This window comes from Prinia subflava, chromosome 1 (genome assembly GCF_021018805.1).
Source record: "Prinia subflava isolate CZ2003 ecotype Zambia chromosome 1, Cam_Psub_1.2, whole genome shotgun sequence".
In the NCBI taxonomy this organism is placed as follows: domain Eukaryota; kingdom Metazoa; phylum Chordata; class Aves; order Passeriformes; family Cisticolidae; genus Prinia; species Prinia subflava.
In genome coordinates, this window is record NC_086247.1 from 104534713 (window position 1) to 104557966 (window position 23254).

Here is a 23254-nt window from a genome sequence, read left to right on the forward strand (position 1 = left end):
TTGTGTATGCAGGCACCACAAAAAGCTGAGCAAGTTACATTTACCCTCCTCTTGGATCCCCTCACTATTCCTGGCACAACACCGCCCCCACTGACATATTCCCATGCATTTTCTCTTAACACCATTCAAAGCCATGCTCTCAAATGGAGCAGAATGGAGAGGGATGACAACTCCTTGTCTTGTTTAGTCTCATCTCTCAACCATAAATCCCACTGAAATCCAAAAGCTTGTTTTAGATCTCTAGGACATCTATATTTGGCTTAAGATGTCAAACAAGGAGAAAGCACCTTTCAGTTATTCCTTGAAGGGTCACAGTGACACACAGTTGGTTACACTGTCCTGTGGGATGGCACCCAAGGCAATTGTTATTAGGGATGATATTAAGCATTCAAGAGCTTTTAGAACTGCAGGGTTTTTTCCTTGCATACCCATGTTAACAAATAACATCATTGTTATTACACATATTATTATATGCTTGTTATTAAAAAATCTACTTCCTCAGTAATAACTGATTGTTTCACATTTTCCAGACAGCTCTTTCATTTTGTAATAATTTGTTGTAACCTTAAACAAATAAAATAACTGATTACTGACCTCTTTATGAGGATCCTTATGTGCTTCTAATGTCTTCATAATTGTGAGCTCTGCATAATTCTTAAACCTTGCTGGCTGGTTTCTTAGAATTTCCCTTAGAACTTTCAGTGCCAAAGCTCTAATCGCATGCTAAAGATTCAATATTAAAATAAATGAGTTATGCATCTTTAAACAGGCATATGCTTTTAACATTTGTTCAGCTGCTTGAAAAGTCTTTAATAATGGAAAAAATATCAGATTATGCTTTCCACACACATGCAAGTCTGAATCCAGTGTTGACAAATAAAAGGAGGAAAAAAATCTCTTCAATCTCTCTTTTAACAGAAAATTCAGGTGACATCATAAACACACTGCTAAACTAATTTGACTTATCTAGTTGACTTATCTATCAGAAATTAAGTTGCAAACACAAGGGCTGATAAAACCATCACACAAGTACATTTTTTACTTTTTCTTTTTACAATTATTTAAAAAAAATCAAACAAATACTCCTGTCTTTTTGATGCTCATTAATTTCAGAAACATGGCCTTTGTAGACGACTATTACATAGAACTCAGTCTCTTCACAACGACTATTACTGTATTCTAGAAATAAATTTTTAAATGCTTTGCCAGTCATGGTGTTTTGATATTCTAGATTCAATCAGGGGCTATAAACAGTTAAGTTTTGAATCTCAGTGCAAAGATGTTTCATTCATTACCATGTAAGAATCCACAAATAGGAATCCTGGAGAAGTACGCCCTTTTCACCATCAGAGCAATTGACCTCATGGCATATTTGTATTTCCATAGTTTTTTTTTTTTGTTTTCCACCACTAACTGGGATTTGTGCCCTTTCTACAACTCACACAAATGTCAAAGGTACTGAAAGTAAGCCATGCACTTTTGGTAACATTCTCAACTGGATGTTTCTGAATTTACCTCTTTATCTCCAAGCGTTTCAAGCAGCAGAAGTAGTATTGTTTTGAAGTGCTCATCCCAAACACCAAAAGACTCTTCCTGAGTTAACTTCATGAGCTCATACAGGGCAGCCTTTCTTTCTTCAACTCTCTCATTATGGTTTGATAACTCTTTCAGTAGCTCTGCAACCAGATCAGAATGGTCCATGGGAGGCTCTGTCAAAAAATGAATGCACAAACACAATTATTGCAAATAAATATTAGTGCCCATTGTACAACTAAAGGTTACTTTCTAGTATGACTTGCTCACTTTTGAGCATGCTTTTGGTTTTTTTTCCCCACATTTGCCTTCAAGAATTGCAGTTTGGCTACGACATTTTCAGTGCAGCCACCACTGCTGAACAACAATCTCCCCCAAACTCCTACAATGATACAGCAAAAACCTCCTTGCAGGCTAGTCTACTTCAGGGGTTTTTAGGCTGGCAGTACCCACTAGGTACTCTGCATCCTTTTAAATCTGACCTATACATGAAGGGCCATTTTCCCTATATGACTACACCATTCAAGATGAAAATTTTTCTGTTAGTATTACAGAATTGTTTGGACTTTTGTAAGCCACGATTCCACAACAATAGTTACGTTGCTAAAACAAACAAGGGGGGGAAAAAAAGTACAACAATAGTTCTTGGTACAAAAGAACTGAAATAAAAGCAAACCAAGGCTATTAGTCCCATAGATCCCAAGAACAATTCATTAAGAGATGGTTCTGGATTTTAGGTTTGAGTAGAGAAGATTCCACGGTAATGGAAAAACACATTAGTAACACAACCTATATTTGTAAACACTGGACTGCAGAGTGATCTGCAGTCAAGAAACTGAAAAATGGTCTTAATGAAAACTTGAGTATCAATTTAGTACCTTTATTCCATCACTGAGACCCATTTAGCCTTTAAGAAAGGCAACTATACAGCTTCCATCTTTGCACTGAAACTTTTGCATAAATTAACAGAAATGTGCCTTTTCCTAAGGCAAAAATTTGGAAGTTCTGGCATACAATGCAAATGCATTGCACCTTTCCTGAAATGGCTGCATGTATTACCTAACACATGAAATCCATCCTCCGTAACAAATTAACTATATCATACACTGAGAAACCACAGCCCTGGAACATCTCATATTACTATATTCAGCACTGTAACTTACAAATGCTGTTAAAAGTACTTGTACAAAGAAAACAGTAAAAGCTGAATACCACAGAATTACATATCTTAATATCACACATCAGCTACTGTAAAAACCATCCTGGTTTTGAACCCCAGATTTCTATTTGCATTCTGTTTTGCATGAATAAACAGGAGCACCAGCACCTGAAAGCAAACTACAAACACTTCTGCTGCCTTTGTATTAATGGATGAATAATGTTTGAATAAAGGGCAGACTGAAATTGCATTAGGTGACTTATTATTTAAAGCAGATGAGCAGAATGGACAATCATTTTTATGGAAGCGAAAGCATTACTTTTACTGGCAGCACTATTACAGTTGTTCTACCAAATTGTAAGGATTATAACTACAGCAGATCTTATTTCAGGGAATGCATATTGACACTTTGTTAGCAAAACTACTCATATCTGTTTAAATGAAGTATTTTCATTGTGATGTCATCTTAAATGTATGGATGGAAGAGTTAAAGAGAGGGGAAGGTAATAGCCATGTCCATGCAGGAATAAGGGCTGGAAAGAAGCTCCAGTAGTGGACTATGTAACTGAAAAACAGGAAGATAACCAAGAGGGATGTGCCTTTTCAGCTTGTCTATTACATTCCTTTGTATGACTTAGCAACCAGTACTTCATTTCCAAACATTCTCCAGATAAGAATGGAGAAGCATAAAAGAAGTCATGTTTAAAGTGTACTCTCAAAATTTCTTTTTCAGAAAGGAAACAAAACACAAATGAAGAGGAGCAGATGCAACTCCTTCATTTGAATGAATTAAAGCATGCATTAGAGAGACAAATAATTGATGAAGAACAGCTCTTCTCAAACCAATCAAGTAATATCCTTTTGACAGGATACACAGTATAGGGGTTAAAGGGGAACATGTAGGTATGTCTTGAATTTAGGAAAGGTTTTCCTACTGCCACACACAGCATCTTAATGTAAAAGTTATGCAAATGTGATGACTGAAAAAGCAAATAAAGCAAGTGCAAAACTTGATGAATCACTTGCAGGGTGACTGGACAATAAATGGCCTTCTATTAATCCAGGAGGATATCTGTTGGATGCCTTTGTTAGTGCTATCAAAGGAATGTGGAACCAACTTAGAAAATCTGTAGATGACATCACTTCAGGAGCAATCACAAACATTCTGGAGAAGAGGGTAAGAACTGAAAATTATCATGTCAAATCAAAGGAATGGTCTGAAAGAAAAAACATGCCAAGTGTAAGGCAAGACACAGAAGCAGAAATCTTAAGCCCATATACAAAGTGGGAGGTAAAAAGGGAGATGTTTGGAAAGTGCAATCCATGGAAGTAAGCTGAAATAAATAAGCTTCTTTGCAGAAGAAGTGTTTTTCAAACAGAGACTGTGAACTGCTTTTAAGGAGGCTGGAAGTGATTTAGAGAGCCAGGTTACCCTATGCTTCATATAAAAAGCATTTCTCTTGGGGAAAAAAAAGAAAGTGAAAGTGGTTGGAAGCTTTAGGCTGTTACTCTGAAAACCTTTTTTACTCTAAGAGAGGCAAAACACTCAAATGTGAGTCATGTGAAGCACACTGTAGCATTTCCTCCACTGAAAATTTCCAACTGCCAGACAAACCATCTGTGGAATACACGTTCCTGCCCCAGAGCTGTAGACAGGACTATATGAGCAGCTAAGGCTTTCCCATCCAGCCTCGTGTTTCCACATCTTTCTGTCCATAATGCATGACAGGATAGCTGGGAATCCAGTACTAACATAATTTTGTGTCAGGAACAAGCACCAATTCTGTGGAGTTTGCAAAAACTGATATCTAATGTCAAACAAGCCCTTCACGTTTATGGAGAAAGTATGTAACTTGCAACAGAGGAGTTGTAAGCACAAGGTATTTTGCCAAGTATATCTTTTCTCTTGCAGACTTTTTGTAAATAATTTCAGATGAAACTCTAAAAGTAACACACAAATGACAGAATGTACACGACATAACTAAATACCAAGGGTGAAAAACACAGGAATGAAAACAAGTACTTCATGCAAATCCAATAAAGAGCGGACTTAAATAATGCATTGCACTACTCTTCCAACCAGGACAAACTCATACTGGATAGGGATACTTCATTCCAGGCAGTCATGAGTTGTTACAAAACTGGATCATGCTGGCACAGCACATACTGCATCTTTATAATGCAATACCCTAAAAGAAGTTGTCAGAAGGCAGAAGGAGGCTTCTCCCATGTAAAACAAGATCCCTTAATACAGAACCTTGAACATAACCTGCCTCTGTATGTGGATGGCAAAGCTATTTAATTATTAATGTATACATGACATGATTTATAAAACTGCTTTTCCCTCTATCTTTTTCAGAATGTAACATTTAGCAACACTATATGCTTCTTCATGATATGTGAAAAAGCAAAGAAAAATGCACCATACTTGGATTTGGTTTTGATTTAATGCAAACTTAAAGCCAACTTAAAGAATAGGTGAATAAAATACCATGTCAAAAAATAATTTTGTTTTTCAACAATTTCTGTAACATCTTTTGCAGACTGACAAAAGTAAAACAAGTAGAGAGGAGATGATTAGTTTGTCCCTTGCTATTAAGGAAGTGCTTACTTAAAAACTTAATCTATAGCCGAACAACAGTGAATAACAGATTATGAGAACCACTGACTATTTATTAAAATGGTGATAGCAGTGGTACTTTGAACCTTCTTAACATTCAGATATAAAAAAAATACCCAAAGATATGAGGAGAAATCTCACAAAGAAGATCTGGAAGCCTACAAAACAGTAATGCATGTTCCTAGATTTACATGGGCTAGATGAACCACCTTCTGGGCAAAAAGCTGGTTTGTTTTGCTTCATTTAAAAAGAATGTTTAGTCAATAGAAAATGCCAATGTCATGTTTCAAATACAAATACATTACTAACAAAATACTTAATCTTTCACCCAATTCCCAAACTGGTTTGATCCAGTTTTACTTCCTCTCTGTAAATCTTTTCCCCACCCTCCCACTTTAAATTTCAATCATAAAACAATCTGATAACTAAATTTATACTGGCAATACCCAGACAGGATGTGCTACCAGAAGTACACAACATAGATCAGCATTTCATTCACTTTTACCAACCCTTAGTCTCTACAAATACCAGGTAATCCAACAATGTAACTCGAAGAGATGACTAAAACATAAACTAATTCAAAATATAGCATTTGTAAAAACCTCTCAAAAAAGTGATACATGTATTCCTAATAATAACTGCAGAAACTGAACTTGAAGATAGAAAATCTCCTCATTTTTCTTCTAGCACAGAATGTAATCTGAATCTTACCATCAGGAAACTGCTCTGCATCATCATCAAACATGGCTTCTTTCAAAGCAGATTTATTAAATGGACTGATGCCATCAGAATAATTGTATGGGTTGTAATCTCGAGAGCGTGGTGAGGAGTGGGGAGGCATGGTGTTGAGCAAGGATGTTTTGTTATCCAGAGCTGTGCGACCTGTGTCGCTCACACCACCTCCTGCTCGCATGTCCACCATTCCAGAAGCACTGCAAAGCTGCAGGAGAGGAAGAACCACATGAGCATGTGGAATACACCCTTACACCCTTCAAATAACTACAGCATTAATTCAGCTATGTAGAAAAACTTAACAAATTTCAAAATGCTTAGAATTTTCAAACTAGTCTTCAAAAAAGAAGTCTTAGTTCCCTAAACTTTGCTTTCCTTAAAAAAATCAAACAAAAATAAAAACAAAAAAGGGAAAGTGTATGTTCTCCAAAAAAAAATCATAAACCAGAAAAGCTTGTATTTTATTTTACAAGTCCGATGTCAAATAATTAAAAACACATATTCCTGTGTTGCAAGTTCAACAAATCTTACACCTATCTTCTAAATCTCAAATCTTTTCTAAGTTCCATAAAAAAAGAATTCTTAAATATTGCATGTAGCACTTAACAGCCCACAGGTTTTGTACACAATAAAATAAAACATGGAGAAACCCCTATATAAGGGTGCAAACTTTTCAAAAGCTTTTTCCAGCTGTTTTGCAAGATCACTGGTTTTTAAAATGCTAATGTGTTAGTGCTATTTAAAATCACCATTTATATTTTCAAAATGTGGTTCAAGACTAGGAACATGTTTTTCTAAAGCTCTGAAGTAATTCAGGAGAAATGTCCAATTTAAGAAGAATATAAACCTCCTGAAACAGATGCTTTCCCACCTGCAATCAATCAGACGCTGGCTTAGTTTGCTGATACCAACACAGACTGGGTTTAAATACTCACCGAATCGCCATCGTCCTTTTTAGCATCTCGTTTCACAGGCTCATTCATATCTTCCTGACTACGAAAACTGAAATTCTGAATGGCCTCAGTGACTCCACGAAGAGAGCTGTAAATATCTTCAGAATTCATGTTTTCAGTGTCGTAGTCAAATGCACTGTGGGCCACAGAGAAGGAAAGAGGAATTAGGACGGATTTATTTTGTGATTCTGTATTTTTAAATCACATTAGCAGGTAACTACAGAGACTCAGGAAATGTTACTACAATTATTACTTTTCTTGAAATACGTTAAGAAAGTTGTCTCTTCACAGTACAAAACTGTATTAAGGTATGCCTTAGTAAGTGTATTACCAATGACACAGAAAGGACTGAAAGTAACTAAGGGAAAAAGCTCTATTAGGTAGCAGCACCTGCCTGAAGAAACAAATTTCTTTTGCTCTATTTTACTCTGCCGAATGTGAAACAGCTGGAATTTTCACACCATCTTCACATTCTGAAAAAAGTTCTAAAGTAAGGAGTGCTAATAAAGCTCAAGAGCAAATTGACTGGTAAAAGTTAAATTACAAAGCCTACTTTGCTGACAACATCATTACTATAAAAAACATTTGTAAACGTTAGTCTCTCTAATATTAAATCTGGTTTGATGGCCCAGTGGGTTCGTTTTGGCTGGAATAGACTTAACTTTCCTGACAGTAGCTGGTATGGGGCTGTGCTTTGGATTTGTGCTGGAAATAGGGTTGTTAACATAGGGGTGGCCCCTCACTGGAAGTAGTGAATTCCTTGTCTGTCTGTTGCTTGCATGTGCAGCTTCTGCTTTACCTAATTAATTGCCTTTATCTCACTTTTCTCTCTTTTATATTCTGATTGTCCCCAATATCCCACCACAGGGATATTGAGCGGCTGTGTGATGCTTGGTTGTCAAATGGGGTTAAACCATGACACCAGATTGTGGCGGTGTGTGAAATTTGGTTTATTAAGTTTGTTATATGTTCCTTTGTTCCCTCTACACCACGTGTACCCCTGCAGCAAGTGACATAACTGTCAGTTTTCTGTCACTCACGAAGCCCGTGAGTTTTGTATTTCTCCTCACTCCCCTGGTTGGCAAAAGTTGAACATCGCACCTGTGTAATGGTCCCTAGAATTCCCTCTGTTGGTTGCTTTGCCTTTACCCCTCCCTGACACCATCTGTATAAAAGTGTACGCAGAACCGCCCTCGGGGCAGTTGCGAGAGCAGACTGGGGCGCGGCTAGTTCACGCCTGCCCGACAATAAACGCTGCTACCTCACTGCCTCCCATCCTGCCTCTGTTGTCACTTTAAGACCGCTGCCAAGGATCTCTCGAAACAAAGAACCCACAGGAATCAGTATTGTCGCACAGCGCACGAACCGATCCTCGTCCCTTGTCACGGTGTCCCAGGCTGGCCATGCGTGGACACGCTGAGGTCTCGAAACACAGCACCGTGACACCAGATGACATATTCTAACACTTGTTAGAGAAGCATACTTTGGCTCATTGTCTTGCTAATCCACTTGCATTCCAAGATGTACAGCCCTTTCCCACCTCAGGCCAGCATGTCAGATTCTTCAGGGAGGCTGAGCAGTTCACTGTCCTTCCATGGAGGAAGAGGCATTGTTTCTGAGCATCTGCCATTTTGTGCAGAATTTTGCCAGTGCTTTCATTGTTGGGGTTACATCTTTGGACAATGTGTTAGGTGTGGAATTGTAACACCACCAGCCTGCATTACCTTGGTGACAAAGTGTTCTGTGATGTGTTGGTTGGGGAAGTGAGAGGACTTGACCAACTTGCCGGAGAGCGTGGAGTGGGTCTTGTTAAAGGACTTCCCATTGATCCCTGGAGGAGAAGAGGTGAGAAAAGATACTCTAGTAGGACTAAAACCTTCCCTTTATATTAATTATATTTATATTTATTTTCTGGTGCCCAGAAACATTTAAAGACCTTCAAGTAAATCCCTGGATTGTCTAACCCATTATTAGTAACTTCAATCCTGCGTAACTTTGAAATTAGAAACTACAAGGTAAACTACTTGTGGACGCACATTCAAACCTATTAAGTCACTTGAAAGCAACACAGACTTAGAAATTGTAACTTGACAGGAAAAAGTAAGGCATTCCATGAAGTGCTTCTAAGATAGGTTTCTACACAGTCACTTCAAAAAGAACAGTAACAGAAGTGTGGATACCTGACCACTGTTGCCTGTATTCCGGAGATGATTATGGAGAAGCTTTGTGGCTCCATCCTGAAATGTTTTTGGTAAAGCACCCAATAGCATTGTAAACTCTGGAGTGTTCAGTTCAAAAAGGGAAATCAGCACTGACTGTGCAGCCTACAAAAAGAAAACACAAATTGAAGACATTAATTAGAGTTTCAAAATAATTTTATCAGCATAAGATGCTGTAATGAGTGGTAATCACAAAATGTGACTTAAGTCTTGCTCAAGCTTGAATAAAGATGTTAACAGACGCGAACAAAAAGAATTCATATTTGCTGGTAAGCTGAAAATTCTGATTTTGATAAATTCAGGCACACAACTATCATTGTAACAAGCAGTCTTTCCGAAATGTGCTTTTCAACCCCCCTAGCCCTACATCCTTACTCAGAAAAAAAAATAATGAAGGAATTTGCAAAATGGCTTTAAGGGTTTGTGAAGCTGAAAAAAATTTAGAGAGAGAAACGAAACACACCAGGCAGGAGCAAGCATGTGATCCTTTCTACTGAATTCTGCAAGTGGTAATTACAGGTGGTAACACACTGGCTTGGAAAGGGCCAGTCAGCACTGTAGAAATTAAACCCAAACAAACAAGATACCCTAATCTGGAATAAGACAGTAGTGATCACAGCACTTAATACTCCTTAGAACTTACCCTACAGCCAAGCTATTTAGTTAACCTTGCCTCTGCTTGCTTTGACCTTTCTAAAAAGTAGGCAAACATAATGGGCAATGAAATTTAGCTGACTACACATTCTGAACATGAAAACTGTAGAATAGTTTGTACTGGATGTCACCTCCCATATTCCAAATTTAATCAGTTCATATTTACCATCACCTTCATCCTACAGCATGTTTTACATATGTCAGGGGGTTTTTACCTCTAAATGAGCTCTCTCTACTGACAAAGCAGCACAGTAAATACACAATAGTTGGATTCCCTCTAGTACAGGAATTGTTATGAATGACTTAAGTAATGTTTGTACAGTTGGACCAAGATTTACCAGATAGTGTAACAAACCTGACAACACAGTAATTAAAACTAAAAAGTGCAAAGAAGAACTGGAGGAAGTTCTCCAGAATTACGTCTTTGCAGCAAAAGACTGTGGTTGTAAGATTAACCAACTACGTGCAGTTTATACAGCTCACCATCAAGGTCTGCCATGCACTGGAGAGAACCAGTGCCTCATGCCAGACAGAATGATAGGCAGCTTGCTTAACCACCAATACACTCCAAGCAAGTAGTTTAGAAAATTCTTTTAGACATTTATTTCCCTCTTTTTGCTTCCAGAGCAATGAACTGTAGCCCTTTTTAATTAAAAGTGGAAAGCCAAGGTATGAGCACATACCTGCACACACCTCGGTATTAAGTTTAATGACAAAAATCCTAGCATGTCAGATTGCCACAAATTGTCTTTGCATACTCGTGACTGGTTGTTTTCTTTTCTTTAACTTTTATTTCCTTCTCCCTTTGATAGACTTCCCTTCAAGTGATCACCCTGAATGTCCTCTGCAATCCGTCTGGTGTTTCTCTTGTCCTTGTAGTTTTTAATGGTCAGTCTTTTTATCAAAACTGACACAAAGCAAAACCAAGACAAACCCAGCAGCTGAGCAGAGGTTTGGGAATCACCATGTTCATTTTTCTGCCTCGTTAGCCAGTCTCCACTCCTTAATACTGTGTCTATTTAAGCTGCTATTAAGAAAACACAACAGGCAGTCCAGGACTGCATCAGGATACAAACCAATACCATTAAGTCTGCCCAAAATGAAGCTCTGCCTAAAGTATCAAAATAGATACTGTTGTGCAGAAGTTTTTCAATGCACTTATCCATTTTCTCTCTTTTTTCCTTGCCAAAAAACACCCTGTATTTTAGAGTATTTCGAAGTTCTTATTCTCCCCAGCATAAGGTCTCTCCTGAAATTAAAATTCACGCACATGGAGATCATCTTTAAAAGAGTAAAATAAGGATAGAAATATTTCTTTGGTTTTGCTTTCTTCTTGGAAGATTTCTAAAAATAGGTTCAAACTCTTTCCAGAAGCGTTCTAACCTTAGAAGAAACCTGAGTTTTCAAACACAATTTTACCTTCCAGAAAGAAATCCCATGTCACTGAACTACACTAGGAGTGCCCAATTTCAGACTAATAAACTTGGATTTTTCATAATACTTTGCACTGGAAGAGTTTTTACTAAAGGAAAAAACCAAACCTATGAATTACACAGAAATTACTTAGAAAGAGCTTTTAATTTAAAGAAACCACACTAAGTGCTATAAAGCTTACTAAACTAAATAAAATTAAAAAGCCTGTGATAACAGGTTGAGAAGACTGAGAATTAAACATTTTAGACTATTACAATAACTCTTTTGACTTCTCATTGGCAAAATTTTATTCTCAAGAGTTAAAGGATTTTTGCAGTTAGTTGCCTCAAACAGCTCTGTTATGGAAAGAAAAAATAAAATCTGAAAACTTACATAATTAAGGTGTTCCAGATGATTAAACTCACTGGTAATTCTTTCCATGATTCAGTTACTTATTGACATAAAAATGCTTATTAGAGTTATGAACCATCAGATAAGACAGCTCGCCACGTGTCTTAGTACTAAAACTTCTCTGATTTAGGAGATAGTGCTGCTTCAGTTCTCCTCCTGTTTTATGATCTTTTATGTTACTAGAATGTGATATCCAGGCAAGAAAAGTCCATTGGATGTAATCTATTACTGTTTTCTCAAACTCATGAAGTTATACAAGAAGCGAATGACTAAAACATTACCTCCAATATGAAAACTCCGGTTGTTTTTTTATTATGTATTACAAACATTCTAGATACCAGTAAGTCTTACAAGTTATTTTTATTTTTGTTTTCTTCATAATACATTTTGTAAGACAGCTCCTACTATTCTCTCCCACATCCCTCCTAAACAAAGGAAGTTGCTCTTTCCAGAAAAGATGAAGCTGCCAAAACTCAAACTTAATTGAAAGTAGCAGAACAAATCAACAAATGAATTGCTGCAGCTTTTCAAACTGCAGAAATAAACAGAGAAAGAGAGAGAAGAGCTGGTTTTCTGTGTCACAGACACTTGCCCTGAGGAACCATAAAAGGCACAACATTCTCGTAGTGTTAACATGCTGGAAATGGCAGCTACACAGCAAGACTTGTAACCATCAGAACAACACAACTCTATTCCATCAAGCTGCAAATAAAATCAAAATATTTTTCACTTTCTACAAATTGAAGTACTGTTTAGAAACCCTTTCCAAAGACTGCAGTAGTACATTTCTTATGGCTATTTAGCATCCCTGCTATATCAATGCAGCTCACAAATGTTAATTTTCACTTCACATCATTATGTGGAAAAGGGAGGTTTGCACTGGAAGTGCAGCATTACAAGATAAGCCTATGATACTACCTTATCAAAGCACAAACTTGCTTTGTCCAAGGTTCAACAGCTACCTACCTACCTGTTGTTACAAATAAAGAACTCTAGAAAATCCAGAGATTAAACTGCATTTGCTACCAAATTTACCAACTCACTCCTGTTAAAATCTGCTATTCAGTATCACAGAGGGTGGTCTCTGAAGTAGTATTAGAACTGTACCAAACATGGCCACTGAAGAGATTTTAGTACTAGCTAGTACTTGCAATGAAGAATGATAAAATATGAAACAGAATCTCAGCACATTAACATATATAAAAACACAACCATGATGGAGTTTCAAGATGTTAATTTTAAATTTTTACTTAAATATTCTTAATTACCTGGAATATTTTGCAATTCTAAGGACACATTAGCAAACATACCTTCCTAACATCTGAGCTTTTAGGTTCTGTGGTCCAGGTGATGATTCGAGACACTGCTAACCTGGTTTCACTTGAATTTACAAAATCTCCTGGATCCATCTGTTGTACAAGAGTTTCTATGTATTTTAGGATTGCAGCTTTGACCTGCAAAGAGAAACAGAGTCAGGTGGACAATAAAAATGGTGTGCTGCAAGAACAACTGAGCTCACAGAGTAGTGTTCATTCCCTAAAATAAAGACTTTTTTTTCCAATTAAACTACATGTTTCCATCGGTAACATAAATTTCTTTGCAATAAAGCAATTTACAAGTGGATTTAGCATTTAAAGAAGAGAGTTATTCCACAGAAATTCAAATACTCATAGAAAGCTTACATTTCACTGCTAGCAAGTAAAAGACATAAATCATTGCATATGCAGAAGCTTATATTAAAAAAAAAAAAGAAGAAAAGATTCATTCAGAATTATTAAGAAAGTTTTTCAAGTACTGAAATGAAAAATGAACATCATCTGATGAACCAATGATCACGTCTTACTAGCTCCTACCAGGTAGTTAACACTCAGTGCTTTTTCGTAAAACATCAGGTTGAGCAGTCACAGTCTGGAAATAAGCCAGGGGGTTCTCCTTAAATACTAAAAATGTATGGAATAGAATGTCTAGGAAAGACTTAAGACAGGTCACATGCACAGTTTGAATCTATTTACATGATAGAGTCACAAATTTAGCAGGACAGAAAACCTCCTGTACTCCCTCACTTATCTGATCATTCTCTTAACTCCACGAGCTTGTTTTATTCCTTACGCAGAATCCCTGTTTTGTACATCCCACACTGCAACCTCTCTCTGGTTTCTCCAATACTGCACCACTGCACAGTTTTGGGCAAAGGGCTATTATGACTGTATATGTCTAAAATATTTACTTCCTCAGCTCCCACTGCCTCAGAAATTTGTCACCCAATCTGTCAGCGAAAGTTGTGGGCATGTATTTAGACCATCTATCAGATTTAGCTGCTTTTATTTCCACTAGTAATTATAGTGAACCAAAAATACATACCAGGAGGGAGAGACCTATGTCCATCATAACCAGAGAGAAAAAGAGTTCTGGGTGTATTTCTGGTTGTTCATGGCTTGTAGGACAACTGTTCTGAGCAAAGCTACTTAGAAATTTCTCTTGGTCATGAAACTTCCAAGGTATTAACAACTCAAGAAACACTGGCACACATATGAGGATTAATTACGAATACTTCATTTTCAAAGCAGCTGTTAAAGCTCAACTTCTCTGAAGTTTTACCAAGCAGCACCTGAAGGCTTTCATCTTATCTGGATCAATATCCACAAATGCACATTATTTGCTAGCTATTTTCCAAGGAAAAAAACAAGCCACGAACATCTCTGCAGCAAAAAACCTTAGGTCACATGGCTTTCCAAATTCAAAGCAATAGCTAACATTTCTGGATTATGTAGGGGAACCATTGTGCCACCACTACAGTTTGGAAGTTGAGGATTTAAATAAATCTAACGTAAGACTTGAGAAGGTTGCTGTTAAGGACTGTAACAGCAGAGGCCCAGAGGCATTTCTCTCAATGAAGAGACTCTCTGAGAGAGCAGGACTATTTAGTGTTTGAACTGCTTCCTGAGGAACTTGCACAGACTTCTGAAAGATGGAGGCTCTCAGACAGAACAGCACCCAACAGAAGATGAATGGAGGGAATTCTTACTAAAAGAACTTTTCACAGTGGGACATATTCCCAAAGCTGAACTTGACAGCTATTTTGAAAGAAAAAGGCACTTTTTACTAATTGCATTTGAGATAAGAAATTCTGGAAGGGCTACACCTTTCTGCAGTCAGATACAATGAGCCAGTATCATTACAGATTAAAAACCCCACCCTGAGGTAAAATGCCATAAGAGCAGTAAATGTACTTTAGAAGTGTCTTTGCCAATATTTCCAGTAACTATGTACAGAGCTGAAACTGGGAAATAAAAAGGCTAACATCTTCAACAATCTATTTCAGTCTTCAACAATCCATTTAATCTTTCTGAGAGGAAACTTCCTGGACTGCAATGAAAGCATCTCCAGAATTCTTACAATTAATATTTGCTGTTAAGTTGAAAGCACTCTCTATGAAGTTTTTCAATACTGTCACCTTCAGACTGCTACCTCCCAGATGTCTGTCTCTAAGTTACTGAATACTTAGGAGTGATTGCCTGTGCCATTACATAACCAAGTGACTAAAATATACACTGAAGATAAATTTTGGAGGGTTTTCTCATAGTTGTGAATCTGTGTTACTCAGAATTTTTTAAATTCAGAAATTTTAATATTGACTTAGGTTAAAAAAAAAATCTGATCAACTGTGGCAAAAACCTTTGTAAACAAATCAGAATTTTCAAAGTAAAGAAGGATTCAGAAACTTGAACTTTGATCACAATGCTTAAATCAACTCCTCACTGATGCCGAGTTGATATGAAACCCAAGAAAAATGAAGTGAAGATTGGAAGTGTATTTCAGGACAATATCCATTCTTTGGGAAACTGTATGTTTTGCACCTGCAAAAATAAGCTAAAAAGATTATATCCCACCTAGAACATTTGATTCCTATGCCCATCCAAACATTTGACCAAAACAGACACATCCATCTGACACGTCTAAACTGTGTCTCAGCAATTCATCACACCCAAGTGTAAAATGACTGCAGAAGTATGACAGATAGAGCACAATACACTAAGCTGATTGCTCCATGGATTAGGTCAGTACAATTCTATCTTCTCTATGGTTGGTCTTCGTACTGCCCAGCTATCCCAAATCCACCTCTGTGGCGACTCTAAAAGGTCAGGTTTTATTGTCTGAGACTTAGCTGTCTTTCTAAGTGGAAGAATGACAATGACAGTTCACTCCAAATGATCATAATTATTTACTGCCACCATGTGAAAACCAAAGGAAAAAGTCATTTGTAGAAGGGAATCGTTACATGGCTCAAATTTCTGATCTGCCATCTCTCCTTCTACCTGACCATCTTTAGGGATGCTGAAAATCCCTTCTCAAACTTTCTCCTGTCACAGCAAATGCTGTTTCTCACTATTCCTAGAAAAAAAGCAATGAGACAATCATCTATCAAAGAACAAACACTCAAGACTTCAAGAATTGGAGTAGTCTTCTAGGATTATGAATTATTCTGAGGATTTTGATCACACCAATAATTCAATTGATTATATCAATTATTCTACCTGGGTGCACTGAAGATGGGATTTAGGCAAAATACTCAATAATGTGGATATTAAATAGATACTTCCGATCTGTGGGCAATAACTTTACTGTCTGAACCTGAAGTTGTAGTTAGCACATGAAAAGGAAGTAGGGAGCAGATTCCACTGTCTTCTGGAAAAAAATCTTACCTTCTCTTAAACAGTTACATAATTTACTGTCCCAAAAATTCATTTGAAATACTCTTGATTTTGCTTCAAACTAACAAGTGTTCTTCTGTGGAGATAACTTTTACTGGCATCTTGATTTCAGAATTCTCTCAAAATTATTTTTAGAATGTCTTCCCATCAAGTGTTTTGTATTTCTGAATTCCTTCTAGGTCATTCAGGGAATAATCTTAAACTTAGTCCCAAGCTCAGCCTAGTAGGAGTCTCGTTCCAAATCTACACTCTCAGCTTTGAAAAGTGCTTGATACACTTTTATCAGCTACACACTACTGCATGGAAAAAGGAACATCTCAACCATCAAATTCACCTTCCTGGGGAGGAAAACCAAGTAAAATAAAACCAATCTCAATTTGTTCCAAGGATTCATTTAAACAACAAACTGATTTTTACTACCTCATTTGCTGTCTTCAATAAATGACAGCAGTCCCTTTTTAACACAGCTCTACGAAGCAACAGTGGTCAATGTATCAACTGTCCTCAAAAGCTTAAAAATGTAAGTTTTACTGTATTGTAGACAAAAAAGGCATATTTACGTGACTTTAGGTTCAACACAACTCTGGTAAAGTCATATTCTTGTGCAGTATCAAACTGAGTAAAAAACATTTCGTGCAGGGTAGAGCAGAAGATGCCAGTTATCATATGCTTGTTATTTCCCCATTCTTATCACTTATAAATCTTAGGATGTGATGCATTTGTTCTCAAATCAACACTCTTTGGAATGGCAAATGTACTACAGAACACATTTTTACTTTTCAGATGTGCTGGCAGGTTTATGGACTACAGATTCTTAAGTAAAAATGTGTGTAATTATAAAGCTACACACAGCTTTCAGAGAAGTAGAGTGTACCACAGAAGGAGCTGATTTTTAATACAGGAACCCAAGTTCACATTAATATTGGAATAATTTAAAATAACTCAAGGCCTATCAGGCAAACACAGGAAAAAATATATATGAACTAGGAAAAAAGTATGGGAAATCACAAACATAAAATTAGAAAAGACTTGATAGAGTGAGTTTGCATAACCAGCTTGGATGTTAGGCAGCCACATTTTTGTTGCTCATTTTTATTGCACTGTGTTTTTATTAGATCTCTCTTGCAGCCAACATTTTCATACTAATGTGATGTTTAAAATTGAGCATCTGCATGCTTGGAGTCTCCCGCAAAGGTTAGTAGCAGCATACAATGCATTCAAATCAAAAATTATTGGTAACGCTGTAAGAGTTTCACATAGGGTTAAGAATAAAGACAGTAATTCAGACAAAAACCTTTGAGCTCCAAAAAGAGCGAAGTTGGTCCTGCAGTGCTGGCTTGACTGTCTGAAAGTTCATAAAAACAAAATCCACTAATTGAAAACCTTTTTCTTTTCCTTTGTTTTCACACAAAACAAAAATAACAATCCAAATTCAAAAATTAAGACAAGCAAATTTCTATTAATGACGATTTCTGCTTGCAAAGCAAGTCTAAAATGTCTTACCTTCAGACTAGGTGTTTGGGTCTGGTCAACAGTAAATCTCATTAAAATACTGAACTGGAGGTCATTTGGAAAAGATTCCCTGTAAACAAACAAAGTAATGTGAAGCTAGGTTAAATTTTCGTTTAAGAACTGTTGAGAAGCACCAAATGAGCTCTCACCCTTCTTAGTAAAGATGAAATTCCTGACCTTCCAGAAATATTTACCTAGCATGTTAAGAACAAGACTTAAGAATTCCTGCTATGAAGCAATTATAGCCAGAACAGATATTGCAAATAATAGGGAATGATACAATTATGATATGCTAGAATTCTGATTCTAAATTAGGCTATTAGTGAAGTCTTGGGAGAAGGAAGGGAAGACAGAAAGCACATTATTACCATAATTCCTTAAAAGTTAATGCTGACACAGAGATGAATATTCCAGTGAAACTTTTGCAGCAAAATAAAGAAGTTCAAACAATTTCTATGCTTAACACAAGGTGAGACAACAAACATACACATCTCAGATGCATATTCTGGAATCAAGTAAGTAGTATCATATTAATTATTCAGCACTGAGGACTGAAAACCTTTCAATTAAGAGTCATTTTATGAAACCAAAATGCTGAATCAACAAGGCTTACTAAGTTTCAAGATCTGCTATGAACTGTGCATTTTTCCAGAAATCAAATAGCACACACACATACAAAAAAAAACCCCAGCAAAACCTTGAAAATAGCTAACAATTATGTTACTGTTACTTTTTTAAGAGCTCATTACCTTGTGACATCAAGTGCCTTCTGAACTTTTGCTTGTACAGACCCAAGCAAATCAGCACCCATTTTTTTCAGCAGCTGTGTCAGCAGTACAAACAGCCAGTCCTGCAGATCTTCCTTATGGACCTGGATGAAGTCCACCAGTGTCTCCAAAAACATACTGAACACCTAAAAGGCAGAAGAAGATGGAAAGAGGGTAGGATGGGGCAGAAGAGGAAATGACACTGACGTATGCCGAACTTACAAACGAAGAAAGCAGTAGGGGAATCAGAGGCAGAGAAAGGCAGTGTTTTGCAGCCAAGCAGGAAAAAAAGAAAAAAAGAAAGGAAAAGAAAGAAATCTGCCTTGCTTTTTCACTGGATTTTGATATAGGAGTAAATTGGAAATGTTAGCTGACTTCTGCAGAAGTTTGATAATTAGGTATTCCATGCAGTTTCGTCAAGAAAAGGAATGCTTACTGTGATGGCTGGCGCAACCTCAATTTTTCCAGTAAAACTTATTTTTTTACCCTTTCAAGCTCTATCATTAAGTTGATTTGTCATATTACTTAAGGACTATAAAAACACTTTCTCTTTAAAACCAAAAAAGCTGCTACAATTCTTTACCAAAATATTAATTGTAACAATCTGCATTACTAAATACTGCAAAATCATGACAGCTGGCCAATTCCTTTACATGAAATACTTGTGGAACACAACAAGCTGCTTCTACTATTGCAGGTATCCCAACACAAAATTATTCACCACAGTAGGGAAAAAAACCACAATCAAGTTCAGATTGGCAGGTGTTTAAAACACAGAAGTATTTTTTTTTTTGAAAACACAATATCCAGTCTTCTTTTCAACAAGTAATGTTGAAAAGACTGCATCAGGTAAAAATAAAAACAAAATTAAAATAACCAAAACCATTTTTTTATCAGACTCACACTAGGAAGAAGGGCATCTTGGAGGGAAGGGGTCAAGGAGGGTGTGAAAAATAGTAACTTTGTTTAAAGAGCTCTTTTAATATATATCACTTATTTTAAGTTTCCTCCAGACCTAAGAGTGAAATCAGGATGTATATCCTCTATGCTTGTGTGGCCCATGGGTTTCCTGTTTCTCTGACAAGAAAAATGGTTGTTTGGACTGAAAAAAGTTCCTTCACAATACATACTCTAACTCCAGCACAGAGCTGGGTACAGAAGTATTGCTGTGATGCAAACGGGGTTGGGCAGATATTGCCTCCTGAGAATTTATGACCTAAGTGCAAGGCTAGAAGTGGCTGGTGCAGAGCAAAGGGAACCCCACACCCTCCTGCAGCTGACCTGCCTGGTCATCAGGCCAAATTCTGCTGCTTCTGTGAGAGTGGAACACCTCAAATTGTGATCACACATGGCTGCACACCCTAGGCCATGGAAGCAGACTTCTTCCACAGCACTGATGCAAGGAAGGAGGAGCTGGTGTGTGCTGCTGCACGCCTTCTCTGCTGAGGAAATTGGATCGCTTTTCATCTTGACCATCAAGTCAGGGAAAACAAATTCACATCATAAAGCGAACAAAACCCATGCAAGTATCTCTTAAAGAAGTGCCTCTAAATTTATACTGGAAATAAAAAATAAATTCAGATTCATTTTATCAAGAAAGGTTGGACCAGATCCACCTCGAGGTTCCCTTTTAACCAGGTATTTTATGATTCTTTCAGGATCTACTGGAGGCGTGGGAAAATTTTTTAATAGATACCTTAAATACTGAAAATCTGTGTTTGAAACCAAACAATACAAATCCCTACTCAATGTAAAGCTCATCAGGAAGAGATACTTGAATTAACTTCCCTTTTGGGACAAACTACATTAAAAACTGGGGGAAAAAAATCCCAACTTCTGAGATGTCTGTGTAGATCTATATTCAAGTCTGAGGTTTCAAAATTACCCTGCCAGTAGTGGGACAAGACTTTTATGCGCAGGACTGGAAACATCTTCGGTCTCTGGCTAAACTGAAACAATACATAATTCTGTGGATTCACAAGCAGCAGCCACAGTAATACAGAGGTAAAACCAAACCAATATGTATGCTCTGTATGGTAATATGAAATCTTTGGCTTTCACAGCTCTAAAGTAAGGGGAAAATATACTCAGGCAAACAAATTCTGATGCTATAAAGATGACACTGTGTGTGTGTGTGGCAGTATCTCACAAAATCCTTTTAACTGAACTACACAGCTCAGCAGAATTTAAACCTGTATCTGTTTCTCTGAGTTTGCAGACACTGACACACATGGCTTTTCCATTAAAACATGGCAGGCCAAAGAAACTGGTTACAAGCTCTGACTTGATGGAGTAATATGGACTTATGATACTTCAAACATGTAAAGTGGCTTAAACTGAAATTATTATACAGTGAATTATGATTCACTATGGCAAAAGTAATCTGCAGATCCTGTGCTGCCATTTTAGCTGTTGAAAATACAAATAAGTGAGGAGTCAGCTTTGTTTACAAGCTTTGGTTCATTTTAAATTTACCACAGAGAACGTCTAGAGAAAAATAAGTTGAGTAATTTTGTTGCATTAAAAAACCCCCACTAAATATATAATTTTGTCTCAGCATGAAGAATTTAAGGCGGCTGAAGGAGCATTTAAGGTAAAGGATGAATTTGGAATGGAAAATGGAACTCAACCACCTATATGTTGAAGAAGGTTATGTGGATACAGCAAAAATTGCGGTTTCCATTTTTATGATGCAAACTAAAATTCTGAAATCAACCATCTAAAGTTCAAGTCCACAACAATTTGACAGTAGAAAAAAATAAACAGATGTGGAAATAATTATAAGTGATCTATGTCTAAAGTGAATTATTTCAGATGTGCCAACCACCACAATATAAAGCAGGAATGCATAACCAAACAATGTCAGTTAATCAGTAGATAAAGCACATCTCGAAACTTTACCACACATTTTACTAATTTTTTATAGCATTTTATGATTGCAAAAGGCTTGACACTGCATGAATTCTTTGGGGAAGAAAAATAGAGAAAAGGGTTAATTGCACATTCATGCAAGTAAGGTTAGGCTTCCGACAAATATTGAACCAACTTACTCTCTAAAGAGAGTTCCAACACAGGGGACAGCATGCAAAACGAAACAAAAACAGAACAGAACAAAACAAAACAACAAAAAAGGGAAAAAGATAAAAACACACAAATTAGTGGCCATCAATACAAAGTTCCTGTATGGAATATAAACCAAAATAAAACAAAAAAGGTACTTCAAAACTTCTATGACAAATTTAAGTAGTTTTATTGGGATACCAAATGTATCTTTAAAATAAGCACTTGGCATGTCCTTTAAGTCATTCTCCCATTTTCTCCTCCAAATATTATTACTCTCTTATTCTATGTAACTCCCTCCATCTGGATATCATGTTAAAGTAAACCTTACAAAATCCCACAAAAGTGATGACAGAACAATTCCTACAGACACTTGAGTCTAAGATGAGATTTATGTATAAGTATGTGTGTGATTAAAAAAAAAAAAAATTACAGCTCACGAACTCTTAATACTTTAAGGGTTCTCCTTACAACATATTGATAACTATTAATAGCTTTGCAACACCAAAAAGCAGGCAAGGTTTCAGTGGCTGGAACAGCTGTACCACAGGTTACAACACAGGCCAAATTTTCCAACTTGAAGCTACATGATTTCGTATCACAGTGGCCAGTAAACAGAACAATCAACTAGAACAGGTCAATGTAACATTTTTAAAGGGTTACTGAAAAGTGAAAATGCTCTTCTGACATATACAACTAAAGTTTGGAACGTTTTCATTATCATTCCCTGGATCCAGTGCTACCCAAAAATTTCCAAAATAGCTCTGACATATTCATTATAATGCTACAATATTAATTACCACACAACAACCACAATTGAACCAAGCTGCTATTAACAATTTGGTCATTACTTCATTTAAAAAGTAAATATTCCAGCAATATTTCTATTTTTAATATTCTTTCTTCTGCTTTGACTTTTCTTTTTATGTAATGTTTTCTTCTTTTTAACTGCTTGGTTTAGTCTTTTCTTCTGGATTTCTGCAGTATGTGACCAGCTTTATAAATATAATCTTGCTGTCTGCAATGCAAGCTATTTCCAAAATACATTGTGTCAGAGATAGCAGCTAAGTCACTTCTTCCAACAGGAAAAATAAAGAGGACAGATGAACACTAAGTTAACCTGTCTAGACCTCTCATCATGCTACATTTAATTTTCCATTGTAGCAATACGGAAGACTTAAAAATGTGTAAAATGTATTTTGTAATCGAAGTAGCTTTTCAGGATTCTTCTGGGAAAAGTCAATACTTCTGAAATAATACCCTGTTATGAATTTATCTTTATAACTTTATCAACTCCGAAATACAGACACAAAGTAGGACGTTATACTGAAAAGATATCACTTCTTTCAAACAAGCCTATAATTAAAAAAAATATAAAATTATGTATTTTTTTACATTATTACATTTGTCTCCTTACTTACCTGCAGTGACATTTATTCAAGCTGTACTAGTAACCCATCTCCCACAATAACTGTAAAAATACTATCATGAAAAGTAACTCACTTAAAA

General features: G+C 36.6%; 1 protein-coding gene across 19 annotated transcripts in view; it reads right to left on the reverse strand.

Moving 5' to 3' along the window:
• The window catches only part of CLASP2 (cytoplasmic linker associated protein 2), a 145345-nt gene that overhangs the window by 7422 nt on the left and 114669 nt on the right, over positions 1-23254 (reverse strand). For 12 of the 19 annotated variants that reach the window (XM_063405975.1, XM_063405964.1, XM_063406036.1 and 9 more), the window contains 10 exons: positions 18668-18831; positions 17910-17988; positions 17701-17751; positions 13005-13148; positions 9178-9321; positions 8722-8828; positions 6980-7133; positions 6024-6252; positions 1516-1709; positions 595-723 (listed from right to left, as the gene is read on the reverse strand). In XM_063405975.1, coding sequence (XP_063262045.1) covers positions 595-723; positions 1516-1709; positions 6024-6252; positions 6980-7133; positions 8722-8828; positions 9178-9321; positions 13005-13148; positions 17701-17751; positions 17910-17988; positions 18668-18831 — 1395 coding nt within the window. The remainder of the gene's footprint in view (positions 1-594; positions 724-1515; positions 1710-6023; positions 6253-6979; positions 7134-8721; positions 8829-9177; positions 9322-13004; positions 13149-17700; positions 17752-17909; positions 17989-18667; positions 18832-23254) is intronic. The other 7 variants (XM_063405993.1, XM_063406129.1, XM_063406062.1 and 4 more) reach the window with 1 other exon arrangement.